Source organism: Python bivittatus, unplaced genomic scaffold (genome assembly GCF_059951505.1).
Source record: "Python bivittatus isolate LINGU-HERP-01145 unplaced genomic scaffold, Pbiv_v1 ctg000020_np1212, whole genome shotgun sequence".
NCBI lineage: Eukaryota > Metazoa > Chordata > Lepidosauria > Squamata > Pythonidae > Python > Python bivittatus.
Window position 1 is genome coordinate 97,694,650 of NW_028277030.1, and position 22,996 is coordinate 97,717,645.

A 22,996-nucleotide genomic window follows, 5' to 3' on the forward strand; every position below is an offset into this window, starting at 1 on the left:
TTGGTGAAGTGGCCCTGAATTCCTATTAAGATAGGCTTATTGTGAGCCTTGTAGGCTAGTCTGAAAGCCAGCTTTCATCCACCTGGAGATCTTGGTTGGTGCAGCTATTGAAAGACTAATAAGAAACTCTTAGAGATTATAAATTCTGTTATTTTCATGTACAGTAGATCTTGATAGTCCATCTGACCTATCATTTGTGCCACTCCTTTCTAATTATATTTTGGGCTGGAGTAGAAAATAGGAAGGCCTGGTGGAAGACTGAATTGGCCTTTCACATAAATGTTGGACCTAAGTGCACAGCAATGGCCTCTGGCTGGATGATGCAGAATTCCTTGGCTGAAAACTCTGTATAGGAAGACTATACAGGAGTGGAGGATGGTATCAGTGAAGTTCCCTTCCTTTTGGCCTATCTGCAGAAGGCTCACCATGTGAATTTTTACATGTGAGTGATTTGGTCTCTTTGGCATGGTACAATGCTTGGTATAGTTTTGCTGCTGTATCCTAGGCTGGCAAGATGACCCCCTTCAATTTCCAGGTGTGTGGTTGTAACAGCTGAAGCCAGCAGGGTTAAATTCCTATTGACTCAGCAGGTTTTGTGGTAGTGGGAAGCTTCATGATCAGGATGGCCATACATTAACTAAATCCAAGTATTAGGCCTCTTGGGCAAACAGGGAACTGTTGGTATTAGCTCTACTCTCTGCTCTTGCACTAGTCTTAGGAGCCTGAGGATTAGTGAAAAAGGGAGGAGGGGAGTCTGCTTTGGCAAGGATATCAGGGCTTTTTTGGTGTCCAAAATTGTGCCCAAGTGCTGTAGGTTGTGTGCTGATTGACAGATACTTTTTGTTCATTAAAAAGACCAGGTCCTCAAGGATCTGCATCATGATCCAGATAACTTTTTTTCCTAATTGACCTAAGGATTGGATTAGCATATTCTCTAGGTATGGAAAGTATGTGAAGCATGCTATGACAGTCACCACCACCTTCATAGATACTCTGTGAGTCAATGACAGGCCCAAAGGAAGCATTTTGAACAAGCAGCGAGTGCCTTGGTTTTCAAATCTCAGGAACTTCCTGTGGGATGGGAAGATTGGGTTGTGTAGAAAGATAACCAGGAGATCAGTGGAGGTGCTCCATGATGACTGGGTTTCTGTTTGGAACTTGTGATTCATTCACTTCTGGTTCAGGGTGGCATGGCATTCTTTGTTCTTGGGAACCATGGATAAAGTGGAATAGGAGTCAGAGGATTTCTCATACACCCCTAGATTACCTATATGCTTAGACAATGATTTATGGCTTTCAGGACCAGACTGCATTTAATCACTGCATGACCTCAGGGATGGGGTGTAGTAACCTTGGGAGGGCCTGGTGAATTCTGTGATGAATCCAGTTATAAGGTCTTTAGGGCCCACAGGAAGGCAAATTCTGTTAGACTCCACCTATGTGGTGGCAGTGCAGTTGTTGGTGCTTACTTCCCCCTTTTGCTGGTGGGGGACAATGTTCCCCCTGGTTGGAGCTGAGGCTGGTATGACTCATTTTGGAGTTTCTGCACCTCCCCCAAGTAATGTGTATCCCTTGTGTTCCGAGTATCTGCTTTGGGTATGGGAGGGACAGCAGGAATGGGAGATGTAGTCTTAATGTCCTGGTTCCTTTGCCTTTGTATTTTTTGTTGGTTAGGGATAGGGTTAGGGGTTTGTTAGTTTGTTGGTTAGGAGTTTCTTTTTTGTCTCCGGACATTAGCTATAGGCTTTCTAAACAGCTTACCATCTTTGGACACTCCCAATATGAGGACTGATTTTATTTCTCTGCATTCCAGTTCTTTATCTATAGTTGTCACTTAGTGGCCATACTAGAAGCCATGTCTTTGGCTGAGAACTGAGCAATTTAGGTTAATGTCTGCCACAAAAGACAGCAAGGTTGGCTAGTTTGTTCATGCATTCCTCTTGGCCATAGGATCAAAATTCTAGGGAAAATGGACTAGACAAGGGAGCCTCTTATGACTAAGGCTGTAACTCATGGGTTCTATGTTACAGAATCTTCATTCTCGTGTCCTCTGGATATTTTGAGGGCATCTTCCCCGTCTCTATACACTTTAGCTTCCAAGACCAGAAGTGCCATGGGAACATCAGCCAGTGGTCTTAAGAAGGTCCAGGAATGCCTTTGGGAAGTTATAGAGCCCATAGGCTAAGGAAAGGTGCTCCACCTTGTCATCTCTGGAACTCCCCATTCTGTCTTAAGGACTTTGCAGTATTATATATTTCAGGGAATGGGAAGCAAAAGAAAGTGGTTGGTACTGCAAACACTTGATTCCAGCAGATCCAACAGGGGATCCATAGGAGCAAACAGTTCTGATTCTTGTAGTCTAGGGACTTACAGACCTCCTTGGCAGTTGTGAAAAACCTGCTTTTTGGAAAAGTCTGATAGATCTGATACATAAATGGTGGTCCTCTGTTCTAAGAAGAACTGCCTCTTCCTCTTCAACCAATTGTGTATCTGCCATGGGGAGAGGTCAGGGTGACTTCACATGGTGCCATTTCTCTTCCCCCTGCAAAGTCAGTCTAGTTCTTGTCTCTGTCCTCTTCTGCAGGCTAACCTGGCTGTGAATCACCATGATCAATTTCCTATCTTTCTCCACTTCCATGGGCGATTAGGAGGGCTCAGTCTAGCAAGTCTCTGCCCAACTGGTGAATTTCTGCTTGATTCCAGGGATCTCTGACACATGGCCTTCAGGGAGGGGGATATGCTGTTCCATCTGGAGGGCAGGGAGGATTAGGCATCTGACATTGCCAGTTTCTGTTCCCTGTGATGCTTGTGATACATGCGGAGTGAGGATGAACTCCCTGGAGGTTGTGAGAGGCTTGTGTTGATGGCCTGCAGTCTTAGCAGCTGGTGAGTTGACTGTGTTCCCCTGCTTGGAGCAGGACAGGGAGGTGAGGGCGGATATCACGCTGCTATGGGCTGGTCTTGCTTGGCCTGAGCTATCCGAGCAGCCCAGTGTGTTTGTTGACAACAAGCTGTTGTTTTTGGTGGCTATGCATCCTCGTTTCAGCTGCTATGGAAAAATAATATAAGGCGAAGATCTAAAACAAAGAAGGAAAAAAGTAAAGTCTAACTGCTGAAGATGTACTGATTATGTATCTGGCTCTCTGAGGCAATGGAGGGCTGGAACTGGGGATGAAACCATTTCTTGTGCAGGAAGCACTGTCAGAATCTCCTTGCCCTGCCTCTGGAGCAAATGGGAGAGACACCTTGACTCCACTATCAGAAAAAGAAAAGCACTTTGATTATCTTACCAACAGAAGGCTACTGGAAGTAGGTCTTTCAATAATGTCAACTGTACATTGGCAAATATGCATGTATAAGAAAACTCATTTGAGAGTAAGATCCATTTGGAGCTCTTCTCTGATGTATGAGTATTTGTAACAGCCTTAAGCTCATTACACACCTGGGACTGGGGGAAATACTTAATGTGTAAGATGGCTGCCTTATACATGGGAATACAAGGTAGTGATGTGTATGAAATACGGAGTTTTGTTCAGCCCCAATTTGGTATCTTGGAAGAGCCACCCAGAGTCATTAAGAGTCAGGTGGCACCCACATTTAATTTATTGTTGTTGTTATTTCCATGATCAATTATGTGGTTGCTGTAGTTTTTATCTTTAATGTCCTATTGTCATTTTGTGAAACAGAAAGAGTATATCAAAATGGACTTCAGAAAGGTTTCTTTACACAGCAAAGTACGTGAAATTCAGTTCAGCCCTTGGCTGAAAAAGTTCCTACAGCATAACTCTATGGAGATTCTAGCTTTTCATAAGGCAGTAAGATACATGGAGTCAAGCGGCCAAAGTGTTTTACTAATGCCATGCTTAGGTGAACTGTTATTATTTTCAGTGTACATCTCATCCCTTCTAACATTTCCATCCATATGTGGATCTTGCAACCAAAACTCTGCCATGTTTGTGAATTTTATAAAATTTTACCCAAGCATAAATACAAGCAATAAAAAGAGTATCTCTTGTACATAAATATATACATCTGAATAAATGCAGCTTCTCCCAAAGATCAGTCAAGTATGGTGAAGTATAAAAATACAGCAACTGAACCATCAAAAGCAAATGACAAGGACTGAGTAATTTGGGTCTGGTTCCAGAGTAGGAAAAAAAAAGGTGACTTTAGCTAGACATAGCATATGGATCTGCAGTCACACAGCCTAGTACTTGCACATGGGCATATCAGCTTTCCTATCTTTGCCTAGTGCATACACTCACAAATTCAGAAGCACAGTAGACATTACACAAGATGTGTGAAAATATACATTTCTACCAATATATGGTCTTTCCAAATACAGTACATGGAAATGTTATTCTCATCAGACTTTCTGTTCACATCTCTGTTTCTGCTAATAGACTTTCTCCAAGGCCCGATGTTACCAAGACCATCTGGGAACTGGAATCTGAAATGGAAAAAATTTTCTTTAACAGTGGAACTGGCAACTTTTTATCTTCCTTTAGAACCTGTAGATAGTACTGCCAAAATCCAAAGGCAAAATGGTTAATTTTTCAGCTTGTGATTTTTTCTTTTAACTTCCTCTCAAAATTACAACAGCAAAAATCCAGCCATCTCTATCTAGTGATATTACCTGACATACCTATGCTACCCTTGGTGACCAAAATTATAATTAAAAAATGTAGCTCCCAATTGAAATGTTACCTACTTGAGTTTCTTAGATGAACTGTATATGATGTGGGATATCCCTCTACACCTGAATAAATCATAGGAAAATATGCACTGTTAAACACTATCTTTGTGGATCCTACAACTCTTTTTTTAATCTAAATTGCCAGAAGTCAGTGGCATGATTTCCCCATTATTTCACCCAACCCACTGAGCATACAGTGTGCCATTAAAAGTTACTGTGCCAAATTTGTAATCTCTTCCAGGCTTATGGGCCTAAATGATTTTTTAATGGAGATTTTCACAAATGTCTTTTGAGCAGTGCATAATGTACCTCTAGAATCTGTATACTGAGAACTCCACTGTGCTTAGGGGAGTCAAAGTCTGTGAGATTTATATAGGGCTGGACTGACCAAAATCAGCCCTGTTTCCCACAATTAGTCCTGCTTATCCCTTTAACTGAACTGAACCAAGTAGGAGTGCTGGTTACTTTTTTCATACTGGCTCACTGCATATCAGATTACTTTGTTTATAAAATAAATTAAACAGGAGGGACTTCCGAGTGAGGAAATGGTGGACTAGATGTCTCTGAAGGAGTGCTGATGATGCCGCAGCCAGGACTGACAGACCAGCGATGAGCCCAGTCTAACAGAATCTCTCTGAATAAAGGAGAGGACAAGAGATTGCCCACTTGTGCTCCAGACAGCAGCTCCATACAAGGAGACTGCAGGACAGCAGTTTCCCATGGATTTGAGCACCAGGAGACAAGGGAAGCCATCAAGCTTTCAACTGTGGAGGAACCTTTTAAGTACACTAGATTCATTAAGCCTCACTTTCTAAACACCTTTGAAATAGAATTACTTTAAAATTGAAAGAGATCTTCAAAGCAATAAGTTTGAAAAACCACCTGAGTTAACCTTTGTTCCAATACAAAAGACAAATTAACTGACAGCCTAAAGAATGTAAAAAAACTGAAGTAAATAGCAAAAAGCTTAATAAGAACTTAATCTAAAAAAGTTACAAACAAATTAAGGGACCAGCCAACTTTGAAATATTAGGACTTTTGCTAAAAGATTTGGGAAATAATTAAAACAATATTTTCATGGGAATATAAATTGCTTAATCTATTAGGAAATAAGCAATAGAAATTTGAGATTTTGCAATTTTAGAAATGAAACGCTAAAGGGGACTAAAGATTTCAGGCAGAAGGAAGGAAGAAAAAAAAAGAAAAGCCTGTCTTTTGTAGAACCTACAAAATAACAGATAATACTATGACATTTGAGGCATTTCAGGAGATTTTTGAAGAATGGGGTCAGAAACTAGTAGCTGCAATGTCAGCAACAATGTTTGCTTATATGGATGTATTATTTGCAAAAGATTTTAAAGAAGAGATGAAAGATGTGAAAGAGAATATTTTGGAAGACCGACAGGATAAAAGGGATAAACAAGTATTATGTGATGCAGAAATACTGGAAAACAAAGAAATTCTGGACTATAAGACAGAGATGACAGTCAAAATGGAAATACAAATGATAAGCCAAGAGAATGACCTGGATAATGACTTTTTACTGTATTTACAAATAAGGGTTGTTAAAAACTTGAAGAAACCTTTGAAAGCAAGGAAAAAGAAAAGAAACCAAGAAAAATTGAAGGGAGATCAAATCCTAGGACAGCATCTGAATGAATTAAGGACTAAGGTTGTTAGAAGCAAAAGGAAGGAATACAAAGTTGATTTGTTTGGGGTTAAAATAAGATATCTTTATAAAATTCTGTGAATCCTTTATAGACTTTTTACTGACATCTGGACAGAAACACTAATGATTCATGGATTTGTGAGTGGATAAGGGATGGGTTATGGGAAGAAGTGATTCATATATATTACCTATTAGAGGGTGGAGAAATATTAAGTTTGTTTGTACTTGTGATGAAGATTGGAAGTTACTTCTTTAAATATTGCCTTTTTCCTTTTTCCCCTCTCTTCCTTTTTTCTTTGCACTTTTCACTTCCTTCTTTCTATTATTTCCTCTCTTTCTGATTTCAATTTGTATTATCTTTTATGATTAAAATAATAAAAATTATTTTAAAAAAACAAGCACCAGACCTTGGTGTTACTTGTTTGCTCAGATTCTGTTTTTATATCACTATCATATGAAGCTCTGATAACTTTCAGCATCAGAGATGTACCAAGATATGCAAACATTCAAAGTGTTTGAAAATGGGCACATACTTTTTCACTAAATTGTACTTTCCACTAGCCATTTATTTATTTATTTACTGGACAGGTATGCATAGCTCCAAATGATGAACTGGGCTACATCCAGTAACCATTTTATTTTCTAAGTATGTCTTTTGGGGCCTATGTGGAAACTAGAAGTATTGTTTAAATAAAGATGCAGCAAACTAGCCCCTTTTTTGTAAAATTAAAGAAAAAAGATATTCATTGGTACTACAGTGTCTCCCCCAGGATAACAACATATTGTTAAGTGCTAATTTTACATATATTTTGAAGCTGCAAGGCTATTTAACTTCTGATTTTCAGTTATGGCACTGTTGTATATAAAGAAATGAACTGGAAACCAGACTGGTATATGTGTGCATTTGTAGGCAGGGTAGATCACTCTGTTAATTCTTACTGTCACATACCAGTTTATATGAATGATTCAAGAAAATCACCTTCAGTATGAAAGCATCTATCTATCTATCATCTATCGTGTGCATCCCTTCAAGTCTCCTGGTGACTATCTGGACAAGTCCTTGCAAATGTCTTCTCTCTCTCTCTCTCTTTTTTTTTTAAGGAATTCAAAACAAAAGCATTTTCCCATGGGAAGGATTCTTTGTAATTAATTCCAAAATCTTATTTCAAATTTATCTGGACCCTTAGTCTGTTTGTAACTTTCTAAAATCAAAGTTTTAATCATCCTTTTGCTCTTGATTCCAGAAAAAAAAATTAAGTCCTTAAACTTGTATTTAAAACCTATTTTGCTAAGGATTGAAGGAAACTCACCTGGTGCTGTAAAATTTGTGGATCTGAAGGTTCCTAATAGCTGAAAAGCAGTTAACAAGCAATTTCCAAAAGTGATTAGAAAAGGAAGTATATGAACCCAGTGTCCTTTAGAGGCACCAACTGCAGTATGAGCAAGATGGCTATTCCCTCATCTTCCAGAGTGCTAAACCCGCTGGAGACCACTCTTCTGCAGTCTCCTCGCAAGGAGCAATTGTCTGGACAACTTGTGGGCGATCTCGAGTCCTCTCCTTGTCCAGAGAGGAATTACAAAAAACAAGTCTACTCACTGGCTCTTAATTCCGCTGCGGTTGTCAGCTCCATATTTTGCAGAGCCATTTTCAGTTTGCCATTTCTTCCCTGGAAGTCGTCCCTGCAGTTTTCTTGGAAAGATTTTGGAAGTGGCTTGCCATTGCCTCCTTCCTAGGGCTGAGAGTGAGTGACTGGCTCAAGGTTACCCAGCTGGCTTTCATGCCTAAGGCAGGACTAGAACTCAAATTCTCCCAATTTCTAGCCTGATGCCTCAACCACTACACCAAACTGGCTCTCCGTGAGAGCATTAACTGTTGGGTTATATTCAAATTTAGTATCCATCAGCTTCTATTAAAGACAAGATTTCATCCTACACAAAGACTTTCACTTCTAGATAAACTCTGCCAATTATGCTAATGCAAATAAATATTGGAATGAAAAAACAATACAATTTAGAGATACAATTACCAAAGCTTCAGTATTACAAGAATGGGAAGATATCCATTCTCTATCAATTATATCATGATTGGAGTATTCCTCTATATTTGAAAAAGCATTCCATCACTAGGATCTCAATTAGTGGACAATTTAGGTATCTGGTGTACTTATGCTGTTCTATATGTTTAATATTTTCTCCCTTATAAAGTTAGATAAACTTAAATATAAACAAAGTAGCTGTACAGTATGATAGGAACATATATGTGAGACTAAATGAATAGTGTTCAAGTAAAGTAAATTAGTAAATTCTTTTCTCCCTTTTCCAAACAATGAAATCAAAACATAAAAAAATGAAGTGCCCTAATTCCACATGTTTGTAAACCTCCCATACAGTGTCACCTCCCATTCTCAAGAGGAACCAATCTTACTGCTTTGACAGATCCAGGAATTCTTCTCTCTGGCCATCACTTCATGGGGCACAGTCTCCTCTTCTTCCTCTCCCTCTGAGAGAAGGTCTGAGATCTGCTGCTGTAGTTCAGGACTAATGTTGTTCTCTGCCAGGATCAGTGTCCTCAGAGCTGTTGGATAGTTTTCCACCATGTCCAGTAGGATCTGAATTGAGTCAGAACAGAACAGAACAGCATCATGAGAAGCAGCTCACTGTAGATGCCAGGTGACCAAGAAAGAGAAGGCAGTGGACTCAGTTTTTTTCTAAGATCTAAAATGTATTTATTTTGACATGGGATTAACAAGTCTTGAACAGCCAATTAACTGGGAACAGATTTGTATTTCTTCTTGTTCCCAATCACAGTAATGATAATTGGATGCTGAGACATAAAGCAAGTTCTGCATCCCTAAAATAAACGTTTCAGGACTTTTATCACCAATTCATCTTATCTAATACCTGTAACTGTGTCCATCTCTGTTGCTTCAAAAAACCGCCCCCTTCACACCAAACCAAAATCTAAGGTGAAGAAGGATGTCCTCCATAAAGTTTTAAGTAATTGTAAATTCACAGGTCTCTTGAGAAAAGGAAGAGTACATCTTGGGAGGAGGGGAAGCTATATGCAAGCTTTGCAGTTGGTTATGCTGACTTACATGAGCAGCAAGAGAAGGGCAACAAAGAGCCATGCCGCCTTACCATAGCTGACTGGTTGGTAAGTCCTGTTCCTTCCAAGTCTAAAACTTCTAAGGTGCGGCTGGATGCCACTGAAACAGCCAGCATTGCTGCTATCTGGTCACCTATGGAACGGAAAACCAGGAGATGTGAGCAAAGCTTACTGCAGGTCTACAAATGCACCCACTTCAAGAGTAGCAGAATGTGAGGGACATGCAAGTTTCTCCACTTTTCCTCAGATTATGGTTTCTAACAGCTGAATTTCCCCATTGCAGCTTCCTAAACAAGATGCTGCATTAGTACTTTACCATCTGTTGACAGTGCAAGATGCTAGGGAATGGTGAGAACAACTCTTCCTTTTCCTCCTGCTTTTCATCCTTTGCAAACTAGCTAAGAAAAAAAAATCCTCTGGCATTGGGCAAATGTCTCTGAGTAATCTCTCTCCTTGTCTGAGTAATCCACTAGCAGCTTATTATTGGTTAGCAGATGAAAGGACATGCACCGCCCCTTAAAGAGTAAACCTTGAGTGGAGGTATGGAAAAAAAGAAAGGGCCTCATCCATCCTGAGAGGGCAGGGTGAGGTAGGGTTTGCACATGTATGGCCAAGATGTTCACATTTGTCTCCTTTGGTGAGCAGAGCAGAGCAGCTTGGCTCACCAGCTGCCAAATCAGCTCAGCAATGAAGCTAGGGAGAAAGGAAGTTTCCATGGCAACCACTGCAGGAACTCCTCTTTGCCTTGCTATTTTTTGAAGCAGCAGCTGGGAAAGGGACAACTTGTGACTACCAAGCCCACTGATAAAGGCATACAGGATGTGGGATGGAATCCAGCCAATAACCCCAAGAATGAGGTACTGCCGAAGAGTCTGCAGGAGAAACTCATAATCTTGGTTCCTGATGGTAGTGCTCTGCTGCCCTTCCCTGTGTAGAATGCAGTAGTCCTCCATCCCACTCTTTCAGAATAGGGCGTGTGACAGCAGGTTTGGTTTTCTGGTTTCAGCGACTGAGTAATTTCTTAAACCTCCTTTTACTGCTTTTATTTCAAGCATATGGGTGGAAGCATTATTCCTGACAAAGTGGGTCCTCACAGACAAACTAACAGAAAAAAAGAAAAATACCTAGATTGGGGGAAGCCCTGTCTGAAAATTTACCAAGTGTGAAGTCCTTGGTGTTCTCTGAGCTTGGTGGTTTGCTTGCAGATGTTTCATTACCCAGCTAAGTAACATCATCAGTGCTAGTTTTTGCAGTGCTAAATTTACAAAGTCCCTACCAGCCTTTGAAGACCAGGTGAGTCCCAACACAGGCAATGGGCTGGAGAAGATTGGGGTAGAAAACACTGGATGAGCTGGCACAATTGGGATGACTTTGCAGAAAGCAGCTTCACCAGCTGCCAAATTTGCCTTTTTCCTATGCAGCCTACACAGAGGGTCATTGGGTCCTCTTGATTAGAGGACAGAGTAAACTGCCTTTAAATTACTATTGGTATAAGGCAATTTAATTTGTTCCCCAACCAAGAAGGCATAATGGCCTTCTAAGTAGGTCTGTTGGGTATTATCTGGATTTGTTTAAGGTTTAAGCCTTAAATTTTATAACCTGTATAAGCCCAGCAAGATCTCCATTAGCTGAAAGGACATATAAACACTGCCAAATATCTGTAGTCCTCTCACCCAGGGGGTTGTAGTCCAAGTTCAACACTCGCACCTGGGAACTATGAGCCACTGCAATAGCCAGACGTCCCCATCCCTTGGGTGTGATACCAGAATTTGCACTGAGAGTCAGTTCCTTCAATCCTAGGCATAAAAGAGAAGCCAGGTGACTCTAAGGCAATTTTTACAAAGCCTCTTCCATTCAGGACTAACATCACATTTGCTGAATCATTAAGGCAGATTAAACTTACCCAACACCAATCAATTAACCTCAAAATATATTTTCAACACACTGTTGTTCAAACTAGTGCTACAATTATATGGTAACCTGTGATATATCCCCTTCATGGATCACTGCCTTGTCGTGGCGAAGGGGCTTGCGTAACTCAGTGAAGCCCTGAGCTATACCGTGCAGGGCCACCCAAGACAGACAGGTCATGACAGAGAGTTCTGACAAAATGTGGTCCACTGGAGAAGGAAATGGCAACCCACTCCAGTATCCTTGCCAAGAAAACCCCATGGACAATGTTAAAAGGTTAAAAGATATGACGCCGGAAGATGAGCCCCTCAGGTCGGAAGGTGTCCAATATGCTACTGGGGAAGAGCGGAGGGCAATTCCAAGTAGCTTCAGAAAGAGTGAAGCGGCTGGGCCAAAGCCGAAAGGACGTTCAGCTGTGGATGTATCTGGAAGCGAAAAGAAGGTCCGATGCTGTAAAGAACAATATTGTATAGGTACCTGGAATGTAAGATCTATGAACCAAGGCAAGCTGGATGTGGTCAAACATGAGATGACAAAATTGAACATCGACATCTTGGGAATCAGCGAACTGAAATGGACGGGAATGGGTGAATTTAATTCGGGCGACCATTATATCTACTACTGTGGGCAAGAAACCCTTAGAAGAAATGGAGTTGCACTCATAGTCAATAAGAGAGTGGGAAAGGCAGTAATGGGGTACAACCTCAAAAACGACAGAATGATCTCAGTGCGTATCCAAGGCAAACCATTCAATATCACAGTCATCCAAGTCTATGCCCCAACCACTGATGCTGAAGAAGCTGAAGTTGACCACTTCTATGAAGACCTACAACACCTTCTAGAACTAGCACCAAAAAAAGATGTCCTTTTCATCATAGGGGATTGGAATGCTAAAGTAGGAAGTCAAGGAGTAAACGGAATAACAGGCAAGTTTGGCCTTGGAGTACAAAATGAAGCAGGGCAAAGGCTAATAGAGTTCTGTCAAGAGAACAAGCTAGTCATAGCAAACGCTCTTTTCCAACAACACAAGAGACGACTCTACACATGGACATCACCAGAAGGTCAATACCGAAACCAGATTGATTATATACTTTGCAGCCAAAGATGGAGAAGCTCTATACAGACAGCAAAAACAAGACCAGGAGCTGACTGTGGCTCAGATCATGAGCTTCTTACTGCAAAGTTTAGGCTTAAATTGAAGAATGTAGGGAAAACCACTAGACCACTCAGGTATGACTTAGATCATATTCCTTGTGAGTACACAGTGAAGGTGATGAATAGATTTAGAGGATTAGATTTGGTAGAGTGCCTGAAGAACTATGGACGGAGGTCCGTAACATTGTACAGGAGGCAGCAACTAAAATCATCCCAAAGAAAAAGAAATGCAAGAAAGCAAAATGGCTGTCTGATGAGGCTTTACAAATAGCTGTGGAAAGAAGGAATGCGAAAAGCAAGGGTGAAAGGGAAAGATATAAGCAACTGAATCCAGATTTCCAGAGAATAGCAAGGAGAGATAAAAAGGCCTTCTTAAATGAACAATGCAAAGAAATCGAGGAAAACAATAGAATGGGGAAGACTAGAGATCTCTACAAGAAAATTGGAGATATGAAAGGAATGTTTAGTGCAAAGATGGGCATGATAAAGGACAAAAAAGGCAGGGACCTAACAGAAGCAGAAGAGATTAAGAAGAGGTGGCAAGAATACACAGAAGAACTATACAAGAAAGATCTTAATGTCTCTGATGTCCACGCTGGTGTGATCACTGACCTTGAGCCAGACATCCTAGAGAGTGAAGTCAAGTGGGCCTTAGGAAGCATTGCTAACAACAAAGCTAGTGGAGATGACAGTATTCCAGCTGAGTTATTTAAAATACTAAAAGATGATGGTGTTAAAGTGCTGCACTCAATATGCCAGCAAGTTTGGAAAACGCAACAGTGGCCACGGGATTGGAAAAGGTCAGTTTACGTTCCAATTCCAAAGAAGGGCAATGCCAAAGAATGCTCAAACTATCGCACAATTGTACTCATTTCACATGCTAGCAAGGTTATGCTCAAAATCCTACAAGCTAGGCTTCAACAATACATGAACCGAGAACTATTGGATGTACAAGCTGGGTTTCGAAGAGGCAGAGGAACTAGAGATCAAATTGCCAACATTCGCTGGATCATGGAGAAAGCACGAGAGTTCCAGAAAAATATCTACTTCTGCTTCATTGACTATGCAAAAGCCTTTGATTGTGTGGATCACAACAAACTGTGGCAAATTCTTAAAGAGATGGGAGTACCAGACCACCTTACCTGTCTCCTGAGAAATCTGTATGCAGGCCAAGAAGCAACAGTTAGAACCGGTCATGGAACAACCGAATGGTTCAAAATAGGGAAAGGTGTACGACAAGGCTATATACTGTCACCCTGCTTATTTAATCTATATGCAGAGTACATCATGAGAAATGCCAGGCTGGAAGAATCACAAGCCGGAATTAAGATTGCAGGGAGAATCATCAACAGCCTCAGATATGTGGACGATACCACCCTAATGGCAGAAAGTGAAGAACTAAAGAGCCTCTTAATGAGGGTGAAAGAGGAGAGTGCAAAAGCTGGCTTGAAACTCAACATTAAAAAAACTAAGATCATGGCATCTGGACCCATCAATTCCTGGCAAATAGAAGGGGTAGAAATGGAAGCAGTAACAGACTTCATTTATTTGGGCTCCAAGATCACCGCAGACGGAGACTGCAGCCATGAAATTAAAAGACGCTTGCTCCTTGGGAGGAAAGCTATGGCAAGCCTAGATAGCATATTAAAAAGCAGAGACGTCACCTTGCCGACAAAGATCTGCATAGTCAAAGCTATGGTTTTTCCAGTAGTAATGTATGGCTGTGAGAGCTGGACCATAAAGAAGGCTGAGCGCCGAAGAATTGATGCCTTTGAACTGTGGTGCTGGAGAAGACTCTTGAGAGTCCCCTGGACTGCTAGGAGGTCAAACCAATCAATCTTAAAGGAAATCAACACTGATTGCTCATTGGAAGGATCGATAATGAAGCTCAAGCTCAGATACTTTGGTCACCTAATGCGAAGAGAGATCTCTTTGGATAAGACCCTGATGCTGGGAAAGATTGAAGGCAAAAGGAGAAGAGGACGGCAGAGGATGAGATGGTTAGATAGCATCACTGAAGCAATGAGCATGAAACTGAGCAAACTCAGGGAGGCAGTGAAGGACAGGAAAGCCTGGCGCAATATGGTTCATGCGGTCACGAAGAGTCGGACACAACTTAACAACTAAACAACAACTATGATATATATGGAGATGTTAGAAATGGAGCAAAACATTTTCAGGAGCAGAAGAAACCCAAGTTGTTTTGGTGGTTGACAGGCAACCCCAAAAGTGCTATGTTCCCACCCCAACTGTCATAATAATGTAACAATAAGCTAAATATTTGGCTAGGTTCTACCTTTAATGCAACTTTCCCCAACCTGATGCTATTCAGATGTGCTGAAATGAGAAATGAAATCCTAACCAGTATGGCCAAATATAGCACAGTCCCACAACTTCTGGAGTACCAGATTGGGGAAAGCTGTTTCAGGAATACTTGAAGGCCTGCTCTCTGATTCTCCAATCAAAATAATAGCACTGAGGGTTGTCACTGATGGGCAGCTTAAAAAGTTAAATATAATAATAAAAGACTGGCCTGCATTAAACAAAGTTTTCATTTCTAGTCTGCAAGTCCCAGACTCTGTAAACAGAAAGATTATAATACTTTCCAAATAGAAAACTAAGTTTATTAAGCTATACTGTGAATACGTGCTTAAAAAGTTGTATATATTCATTACCCTGTGACTGTAAGGATACTTTTCCACAACTGCAGTTGACTGGCATTTTACACTTCTCCATATGAATGCCTATATCTGACCGGCTGAACTGATAGTGTAGGCAAACATGTTGTACTCTGTATATACGATGTAATTAGGCAATATGTTACAGTATACAACTAAAGATATATAGTTTTATGTACTAGTGGAAAATTATTAGTCTTAGATAAAAAATCAACAGAGATAGCATTAATAAAAGAGAATATGTATGGGTTGAACTGTGGAGTCCTTGGAGTTCTCCGAGCTTGTCTGTTTTCTTGCAAACGTTTTGTTACCCGGTTAGGAAACATCTTCAGAGCTGGAATGGGATGGGGTTTGCTCTCTGTTTATATACAGTGGCATGCGCTGCCACTGTTGGTGGAGGCGTAGGTTTTAATTTTTTCCCTCTGGTAGTTCTTTGATTAGGGTATTATTTACTGCTGATTGTATGTCTGGTGATAATCTTGGTGTTAATCTCTGCTTATCTGGGTGATGATTGCTGGTGAGGAGATATTCTGGTCTTTTGTTTACCGTTCTATTGTCTCTTTTGAATAGTGTGTAGAAGTTGTTTATCTCTATGTGCCTGTTGATGGCTGCCTTGTCTGAATACCAAGCTTCCAGGAATTCCCTCGCATTTTTGGATTTAGCTTGGTCTAAGATGCTGAGAGTTTCCCAGTTGAAACTATGGTTAAGTCTGTCCATGTGTTGTGAGATTAAGGAGTTTTCATTGTGTCTTCTGACTACTAGTTGGTATTCATGGATGCGCTCTGCCAGCCTTCTGCCTGTCTGTCCTACATAGTGCTCGTCCTTATAGTCCTTTTTTCTTCTTGGGCTACTGGGTCTTTAGGTTTGCTTAAGATGTTTTGGAGAGCTTTAGTTGGTTTGTGTGCTACGGAGATGCCATGTGGTTGTAATAGTTTGTTGGTAGTTTCTGAGACATTTCTGGTGTATGGCAGTGTTATCTGTTTAATAGCTTGTGTTGGCTGTGTTGTAGTAGGTTGAGTGGTCAGGCACTTTTTGATAAAGTTGCATGGATATCCATTTTGTTGGAAGATGTTGTATAGGTGGTCTGTTTCCTTTTTCTGCTGTTCTGGGTTGCTTCAATGCATTTGTGCTCATTTGAATAATATTCTTGCACAGCTCCTCTTGTGGGAGGTTGGGTTGTTACTTTGGTAATGGAGTACTTGATTAGTGTGGGTTGCCTTCCAATAGACTTGGGTTTCTAATTTGCTGTTGTTTCCTCTGCTGATGAGGATATCCAAGGAAGGGTAGCATGTTGTTTTCTTCCTCTCTGGTGAATTGTGTTCCTTTGAAGATGTTGTTGATAGTTTCATGTGTTTTCTCTAGTTGTTCCTTTTTTATTATAACAAAGGTGTCATCTACATACCAGATCCATACTTTAGGTTGTATGTGTGTAAGTGCTATAGTTTCTAGGCGTTGCATTACAATCTCTGCTGAATCCTGACAGTGGTGACCCCATGGGTGTGCCTCTGATTTGTTGGTATATTTGTCCATCAAACTGAAAATAGGTAGTGAGGCAGAGGTTGATGAGGTCCATCATTCTGGGTATTTTGATCTGGGTGTATTTGATTAGGTCGGGTGTGTTGTGTAGTACTGCTGATATGGATTCTTTCACTAGTTCTGGGTTTATGGATGTAAAGAGTGCTATGACATCAAATGAGACCACGATTTCATCTTCATCTATGTGTACATGTTTGATTTTCTCAAGGCACTGTAGTGAGGAGTTGATAGAATATTCACTCTTCTCTGTGAGATGTCCAAGCTTTTTTGTCAGTTCTTTTGCTATGTTGTATGTTGGAGTCCCTGGTAAAGATACAATCGGTTGAAGAGGTATGTCAGGCTTGTATATTTTTGGTCATCCATAGAAATGTGGGAGGATGGGTCCACTGCTTTTCATCTGCCACTGTTCTTCTTTTGTGATCTGGCCTTTCTTGGTTAAGTTAAGGGTTTTCTTGATTAGGTTGTCTAGTTTCTGTACTGGGTTGATGTTAACTGGGATGTAGGTTTCTTTGTCCTCTAATAACTTTTTGGCTTTTTGCAAGTATTGTGATTTATCCATAATAACTGTGGTTCGGCCTTTGCCTGCTGGGAGAATGACGATGGTTTGGTCCTTCCTTAGGCTTTTGAGGGCTGCTCTGTCCTCTGCTTTGAGTTGGTGTTGATACTGTGTTCTTCTGATCTGTGGTATGATTGTCTGCCTTATGTTTTCTTGGGTCTCTGTGTTACGTCCGGTAGTTTTAAATGCTGTTTATAAGGCTGCACAGAATTTTAGCTGATTGGCATTGTCCATGTTATAGCTGAGGCCTTTCTGGAGGATACTGTGTTCTGCAGCGGATAGTGGTTGGCTGGACATGTTGATTACCCATTCTGGTCGGTATCTCTTTGTTTCCCTAATCAAAGAACTACCTGATGGAAAAATAAAAAAAAAACAAAAACCCCACCCCCACCAACACTGGCAGTGCATGCCACTGTATATAAACAGAGAGCAAACCCCACTCCATTCTAGCACTGAAGATGTTACCTAGCCAGGTAACGAAACATTTGCAAGAAAACAGCCAAGCTCAGAGAACTCCAAGGACTCTGAGATAGCATTATTAGTACTTAATTTTTAAAATATACCATAATATCAGGAAATAAATAAATAAATGCAGCTTTTCTCCATTTAAAACCAGCATTTGGCTGGATTCCTAGGGATGAATGCTTAAAGAAATATAATTACTCACCAGCAACCTGAAATAGTTGCTTCTTATTCAAAAACATTACAACTATCCTTACCAAAGGTGAAAAGTAACCATCATGATCACCAGGCTAGTTTAATTCCAACTTGGAAAAGAAAAAAGTAAAGATGTATATTGGTTCTGCTGTTTGATTTGTATATTAGTTCTATGGCCAATAGTTTTACCAGGTTTTTACCCTGCTATGACAGCAAACAGACATCTTTCTGTTCTTTTATATATGAATGATATATACTTTCCTCGAAAGCAGTTGGTGTGAAGAGAGCTTTACAGGCTCTTGTCATCTACTGTATATTGAGGAATTCTTAGCTATCAATTATCCTAAAGAACAAAAGGGGGGCAGGGAGTTGTAAAAAAACAAAAACAAAAAACCTAGCCCAATACAGACAACAGGTAAATTGAAACTGCACTGAGCAAGTCAAGTTTTATAGATGTCAGTGGTTGCTTTCCATGCAGTAGAGTCCTATCAGGCAGAAACGTAACATGTTGTTGAGAGGGTCCGAAACAGTCTTCCTGCCTTAGTTAATAGAACCCATTTGTTGCAAAAGTGGTGGCTCAGCTGTTGCAGGGTGCCCAGATCTCTTTCTATAATGTTTTGGCCTTCTGGAAATTTTCAGTCCAAATTCTTAAGAGCTACATTTGTAGTTTCTCAAGGTGTATTGTACACATTGTTATGTCAAGAGTCTAGATTGGTAATAACTGAAGCTTGAGCTCGCATTCATTTATTCAATGTTTAGTTTAAACTAATTTTTCCTCTGTTGGTTTGAGTCTCCTAATCTAACTGGATTGCTTTAAGCCCTTTAGAAATAATTTTGGAAAGAAGAAAAATGTTATGCATTTGTCCCGAGCTTAGCTCAGCTGAGATTTTACAGAAAAAACCAAACAAAATACAGTCCACTATATAGGGCTTAATGAACTCCAAAAGATTGTGTTATTCCTAATTACTGAGTCTGGGCAACCCTGGCCAAAACTTTATGCCTGGAAGTTATCACTCTAATTTGACTGTCCCAATTCAGAGGAGAGCCTCTACGTTGCTTCAATCCAATGTTCTGTGGGACATGTTCACCTGCACTGCTTTTATTGCAGAGGTATCCATTTCACTTTCATCATTTCCTGGCAAGCTAGTTTCATTTTCCTAAACAGAATCCTTCTCTGATGATAGAGAACTTAAGCCACTCTCCTGCTTCTACATCATGACAAAAGTTGCTCAAAACAATTTAGCTAGAACTCATTTTGCATGTCATTGCATTAATGGACTATAAATTGAATCAAGATGAGAATATATATACTATACTATACACACACACATGCACACAGCAATACATCTGGTTATATAACTAATAACTAGAAAATGGGGAAAGTATGTTTAATACACTAGAAGCAGAACAGTTGGAAACTTTATTACAGAATTATTTGATACTATCTTTAGTGAATTATGCTCTATTTACCTACACTGAAGTTGAGTAACTGATCTTTCTTTTTATAACTGGCTGCCATGCCACTCCAACATTAGGGAAAGCAGTCTGTAAGAGGAGTTGTTGCAATGAGGAGGAATCAACCATAAAAAGCAAGAAAAAAATTTTTTTTTTAATGTAGGTGGATCAGAAGCACAGATTTATTTATTTATTTTTGTGCTAGACTATCTGAGGATCCATACTCAGCAGAATATACATTCAGTGTTTCCACTCTTAAATTCCTAGTAGAATCTGGGTTAGAAATTAGTGACATATGTGGGGGGAAAAGGATTGTAAATTCAGAGAAAGTAAATCAGTGTATCAATCTCTGGAATTTCTGATAATTATCAGATTTGTTTGAAACTTGCTACATTTAGTTGTATTTCTGAGAAAAATAAATGTATGACATATACAGAAAAACTCTTATGTTACAGAAGAATGATTCACATCTCTAGAGTACAGAGTTTAACTTGAGTATGTATGTATGTATGTAATTGATTGAAGGGACCTGTCTAGTTCCACACTAAGGAAGTACACTCTTGTTCTCAATATTGTCTCTGTGAGGAGTGGAATCTCAATTATTCTTAACTTCCTTAAGTCTTTTCATCTACCAGAGGATTTTCACTGGAATCCACTGCACTGAGAAACCAAAGCCATAATTTCTTTTGGGCAGGGAACTCCTGACCCCTACTCCCACTCTCCTAAATGAAAAAGAATGCGTTGGTGTGAGCAAGTCCAAAAATACAGCTGCAAAAGATGACATATCCTCTCTTCCTTACCCGACTTGGCCCCATCAGGAGGAAGAAGCCCACAAATCAAGTTGATACCTTCATCTCCCAGCATGCAGTCCCCCAAATCCAAGGCCACAAGTGAGGGATGGATGGATAGTGCTGGGTTGAGGATGGCCAGACCAGCATCTGTCAGGGGACTCCCATGAAGGCTGTATAAATAAAAAGGAGTTATAGACTGTCTTCCCTTTGAGTTGCAAACGATAAACAGACAAATCCTAAGTGTATGGGCTGGGTATGCACTTGATTTTCAGAAAGCAGAATAAAACCGGGCACTAGTAGAAAAACACAGGAAGGTTACAATGGAGGACAAGGACACTGGAATCTTCTGAAAGAGGCAGGGTAAGTGTTTGATAAAAAGCCTTCTCTGGAAGCCCACTAATGCATATTTTTACCTGAACTTCCATGTTTGGGAGCCCATTTCCTATGTTGGAAGTGATCTCATAGAGACGTTTGCTTAGGCAGATTCTGGTTCATGAAAGTTGTTAGTTTAGGTGTAAGACACCCTGTTGTTTTTGTTGCAACAAATGCTCAAGGCCACCTTTCCAGAAGAGAGGCAGCTATTCCCCATCTTCCTAAAGGCACAAGTATCAGAAAGGGCTGTGTATTTTTTTCTGATAAAAATGCCTTAAAGGAATACAAGTGAGAACTGTCATTGCTTGAGAAGCAGCAGAGTAAGATTTAAGAAATAATGTACATTTTAATTTCAGATTCATAATTGGCACTTACCATGCACATTATCTGACATAAGGTTCAACCTATTCCAATTATTTGGATCAGGTAAATTAAAATCATACAACTTGCAGTTATAGGGACCGAAACACCTATTTTTGAATAAAGATAGTAAATTTAATAGGACTGTCCTTGACCTCCTCTAAAAGTGCATGAAAGCTTTGGAAGCTCATTCGTTAGGTTCCTTCATGTGACAAAATGGCAAATTATGGATATGTTTTCATGCTTTCTTAACCAAAAGTGTGGAATTTGTAGCCCTACTACTATCTATTGGATTGTGACTCCTATCAGCTCCAGACCAAACAGCAAAACATCTGGGATGAATGTAAATTGCAGTATGACCTCTAGAAGACCACAGACTTTTCAATTTTAATTGGTGTCATTTACTAATGAATCACTATTACTTTGGAAGATTAAATTGTGGTAATTATCAACACTTCGAATTGGATGACCACTTGTCCTTTAAAGTGCATTGTGTATCTCTGTATAACCCCCCACAAGACAGGAAGATGTATGTTGTTGGGTTGTTTTTTTTTGGAACAGCCGCCATTTAAAAATATTGAAAAGGTAGCTAATAATGCTAAGGAATTCTAGAAGCCCCCACTCTGTTTATGTCAATGAAACACAACTTTTAAAGAAACCAGCACAGCATTTGCCCTGCAGGATTTGCACCACCGCATCCTCCGCTGAGACTAGGCGGAGGGAGTACTCACAACAAAGATTGGACAGAGCGGTTTGTCTTCAGGGCTTCAGCCAATTGCTTGACCCGACTGATATTGGAAACAATTCCCAAGTTAAGATTAAGTTGAGCCAAGGAATGAGACTCTGCTACCCCCCTGCAGATACGACCGAAATCTCGATCAGAAAGTTGACAACCACGGAGTGAAAGCAGTTTGATGGAGTTCTCCCGCAGGCTCTCACAAATATCCCGAATCTCTGCACTGGATAAAGTCTCCCCAGAGATTTGGATAGATCCTGGCAACATCGCTCTGTAAACCAGAAAACAGCTTCAGCAATTTGCTGCGTTAATCCGGTTGCTGTACTCAAAATGGGAAACCCAGACTAGTGCAGCAGGAGCTCCCTGCAATCCGGTTAAAAAGAGAAAAGCAGCGTGTTACAGAAGTGAGTGAAGAGACAGTTTTATAATCCTGTGCCAAATGGGGGGGTTGGTGCAATTTTAAATACAGGAGTGCTTAGCAAATCATGGATCAAAATAATATGCAATTCGGAAAAGTCCTGCTGGGCGTATTGCACAGACTGGATTCGCGACGGCACATCAACGTGCCTAGTTGCACTGAGGTAAATTCCGCGCAAATCCGAGTTAAAAGCTCAGAGGCTAATAGCGTCTGCTGTCTAGACGGGGAAAAAGGGAGCGCGCTCCATTTCTAAAGAAGGTTGGAAAAGTAAGCAGACTGATGGGTGGTGCAGCAGTTTGAAATGCCAGGAACAAGAAATGCAAATCCAAATCAGAGCCAAAGTCTTTCCGAGATTTTATACGCGTGAAGAGCCGGAGAACGCGTATGCCCTGGCTCCTGCAGAAGCGGGGAACCAGGCGTCCGCCGGTGAGGGGGCCGCGGAGCGTCTTCCGGGTCTGTTCCTGTTGCAGCGAAGCCCCTCTTTCCCCGGCGCGCTGCTTCCAATCCGCAGCGCCTGCGTCGCGACCCTCCGGGGCCGGCCGCCGCCTTGTGCTGGGCCGCCGCCGCCCCACCTGCTCCGCCTGCGCTCCCCGGGCAGCCGCGAAGGCCCGACTCCTCCAGCCCAGACCGCGGGCTCTGCCTCCCTTCCCCGGCGCCGCCGCCTTCTCCCGCTTTTACCGCACCGGCGGCTACCGCTGCAGCGCCTGACGCGCTTGTCCGAGGCGCGGAGCGGGTTCCGGGCCGCCCCGCCTCCTCCCTCCTTGCCTCCCGGGGGAAGGATCCAGCTTGCTCTGGCGCTGTGCCGGTTTCTATGGCTACCCTCCGATACCGGAGCCGCCGCCGCCGCCTCTGCCTCTTGCCAAGACAACCACGCGGCGGCTCCTGCAGCCGCCACTTTCC

At 41.2% G+C, this 22,996-nt stretch overlaps 1 protein-coding gene across 2 annotated transcripts; it reads right to left on the reverse strand.

Annotated features, from left to right (window-relative positions):
• Nucleotides 1–4,318: 4,318 nt before the first annotated feature.
• Nucleotides 4,319–22,941, reverse strand: LRRC73 (leucine rich repeat containing 73). 2 transcript variants are annotated; one of them, XM_088145039.1, is made up of 6 exons: nt 21,674–22,941; nt 20,268–20,380; nt 11,145–11,267; nt 9,504–9,604; nt 8,791–8,974; nt 4,319–4,450 (listed from the first exon to the last, which is right to left on the reverse strand). In XM_088145039.1, the coding sequence occupies exons 1-6, from the start codon at nt 21,943–21,945 to the stop codon at nt 4,380–4,382; spliced, it is 864 nt and encodes a 287-aa protein (XP_088001165.1). In that variant the 5' UTR covers nt 21,946–22,941; the 3' UTR covers nt 4,319–4,379. The 2 variants fall into 2 exon arrangements, with proteins under 2 accessions (XP_088001165.1, XP_088001158.1); XM_088145032.1 differs by having other exon boundaries at nt 20,220–20,380; nt 21,674–22,939.
• Between the last annotated feature and the right edge of the window lie 55 nt (nt 22,942–22,996).

What these genes read in the sequence shown, in the direction of transcription:
- LRRC73 (XM_088145032.1), bottom strand. Translation starts at nt 21,945, where the DNA reads ATGTTGCCAGGATCTATCCAAATCTCTGGGGAGACTTTATCCAGTGCA. An exon ending in CGCTCTGTCCAATCTTTGTT is followed by an intron (nt 20,381 to 21,673) that starts GTGAGTACTCCC and finishes TTATTTATACAG; the next exon opens with CCTTCATGGGAGTCCCCTGA. An exon ending in TCCTGATGGGGCCAAGTCGG is followed by an intron (nt 11,268 to 20,219) that starts GTAAGGAAGAGA and finishes TTTTATGCCTAG; the next exon opens with GATTGAAGGAACTGACTCTC.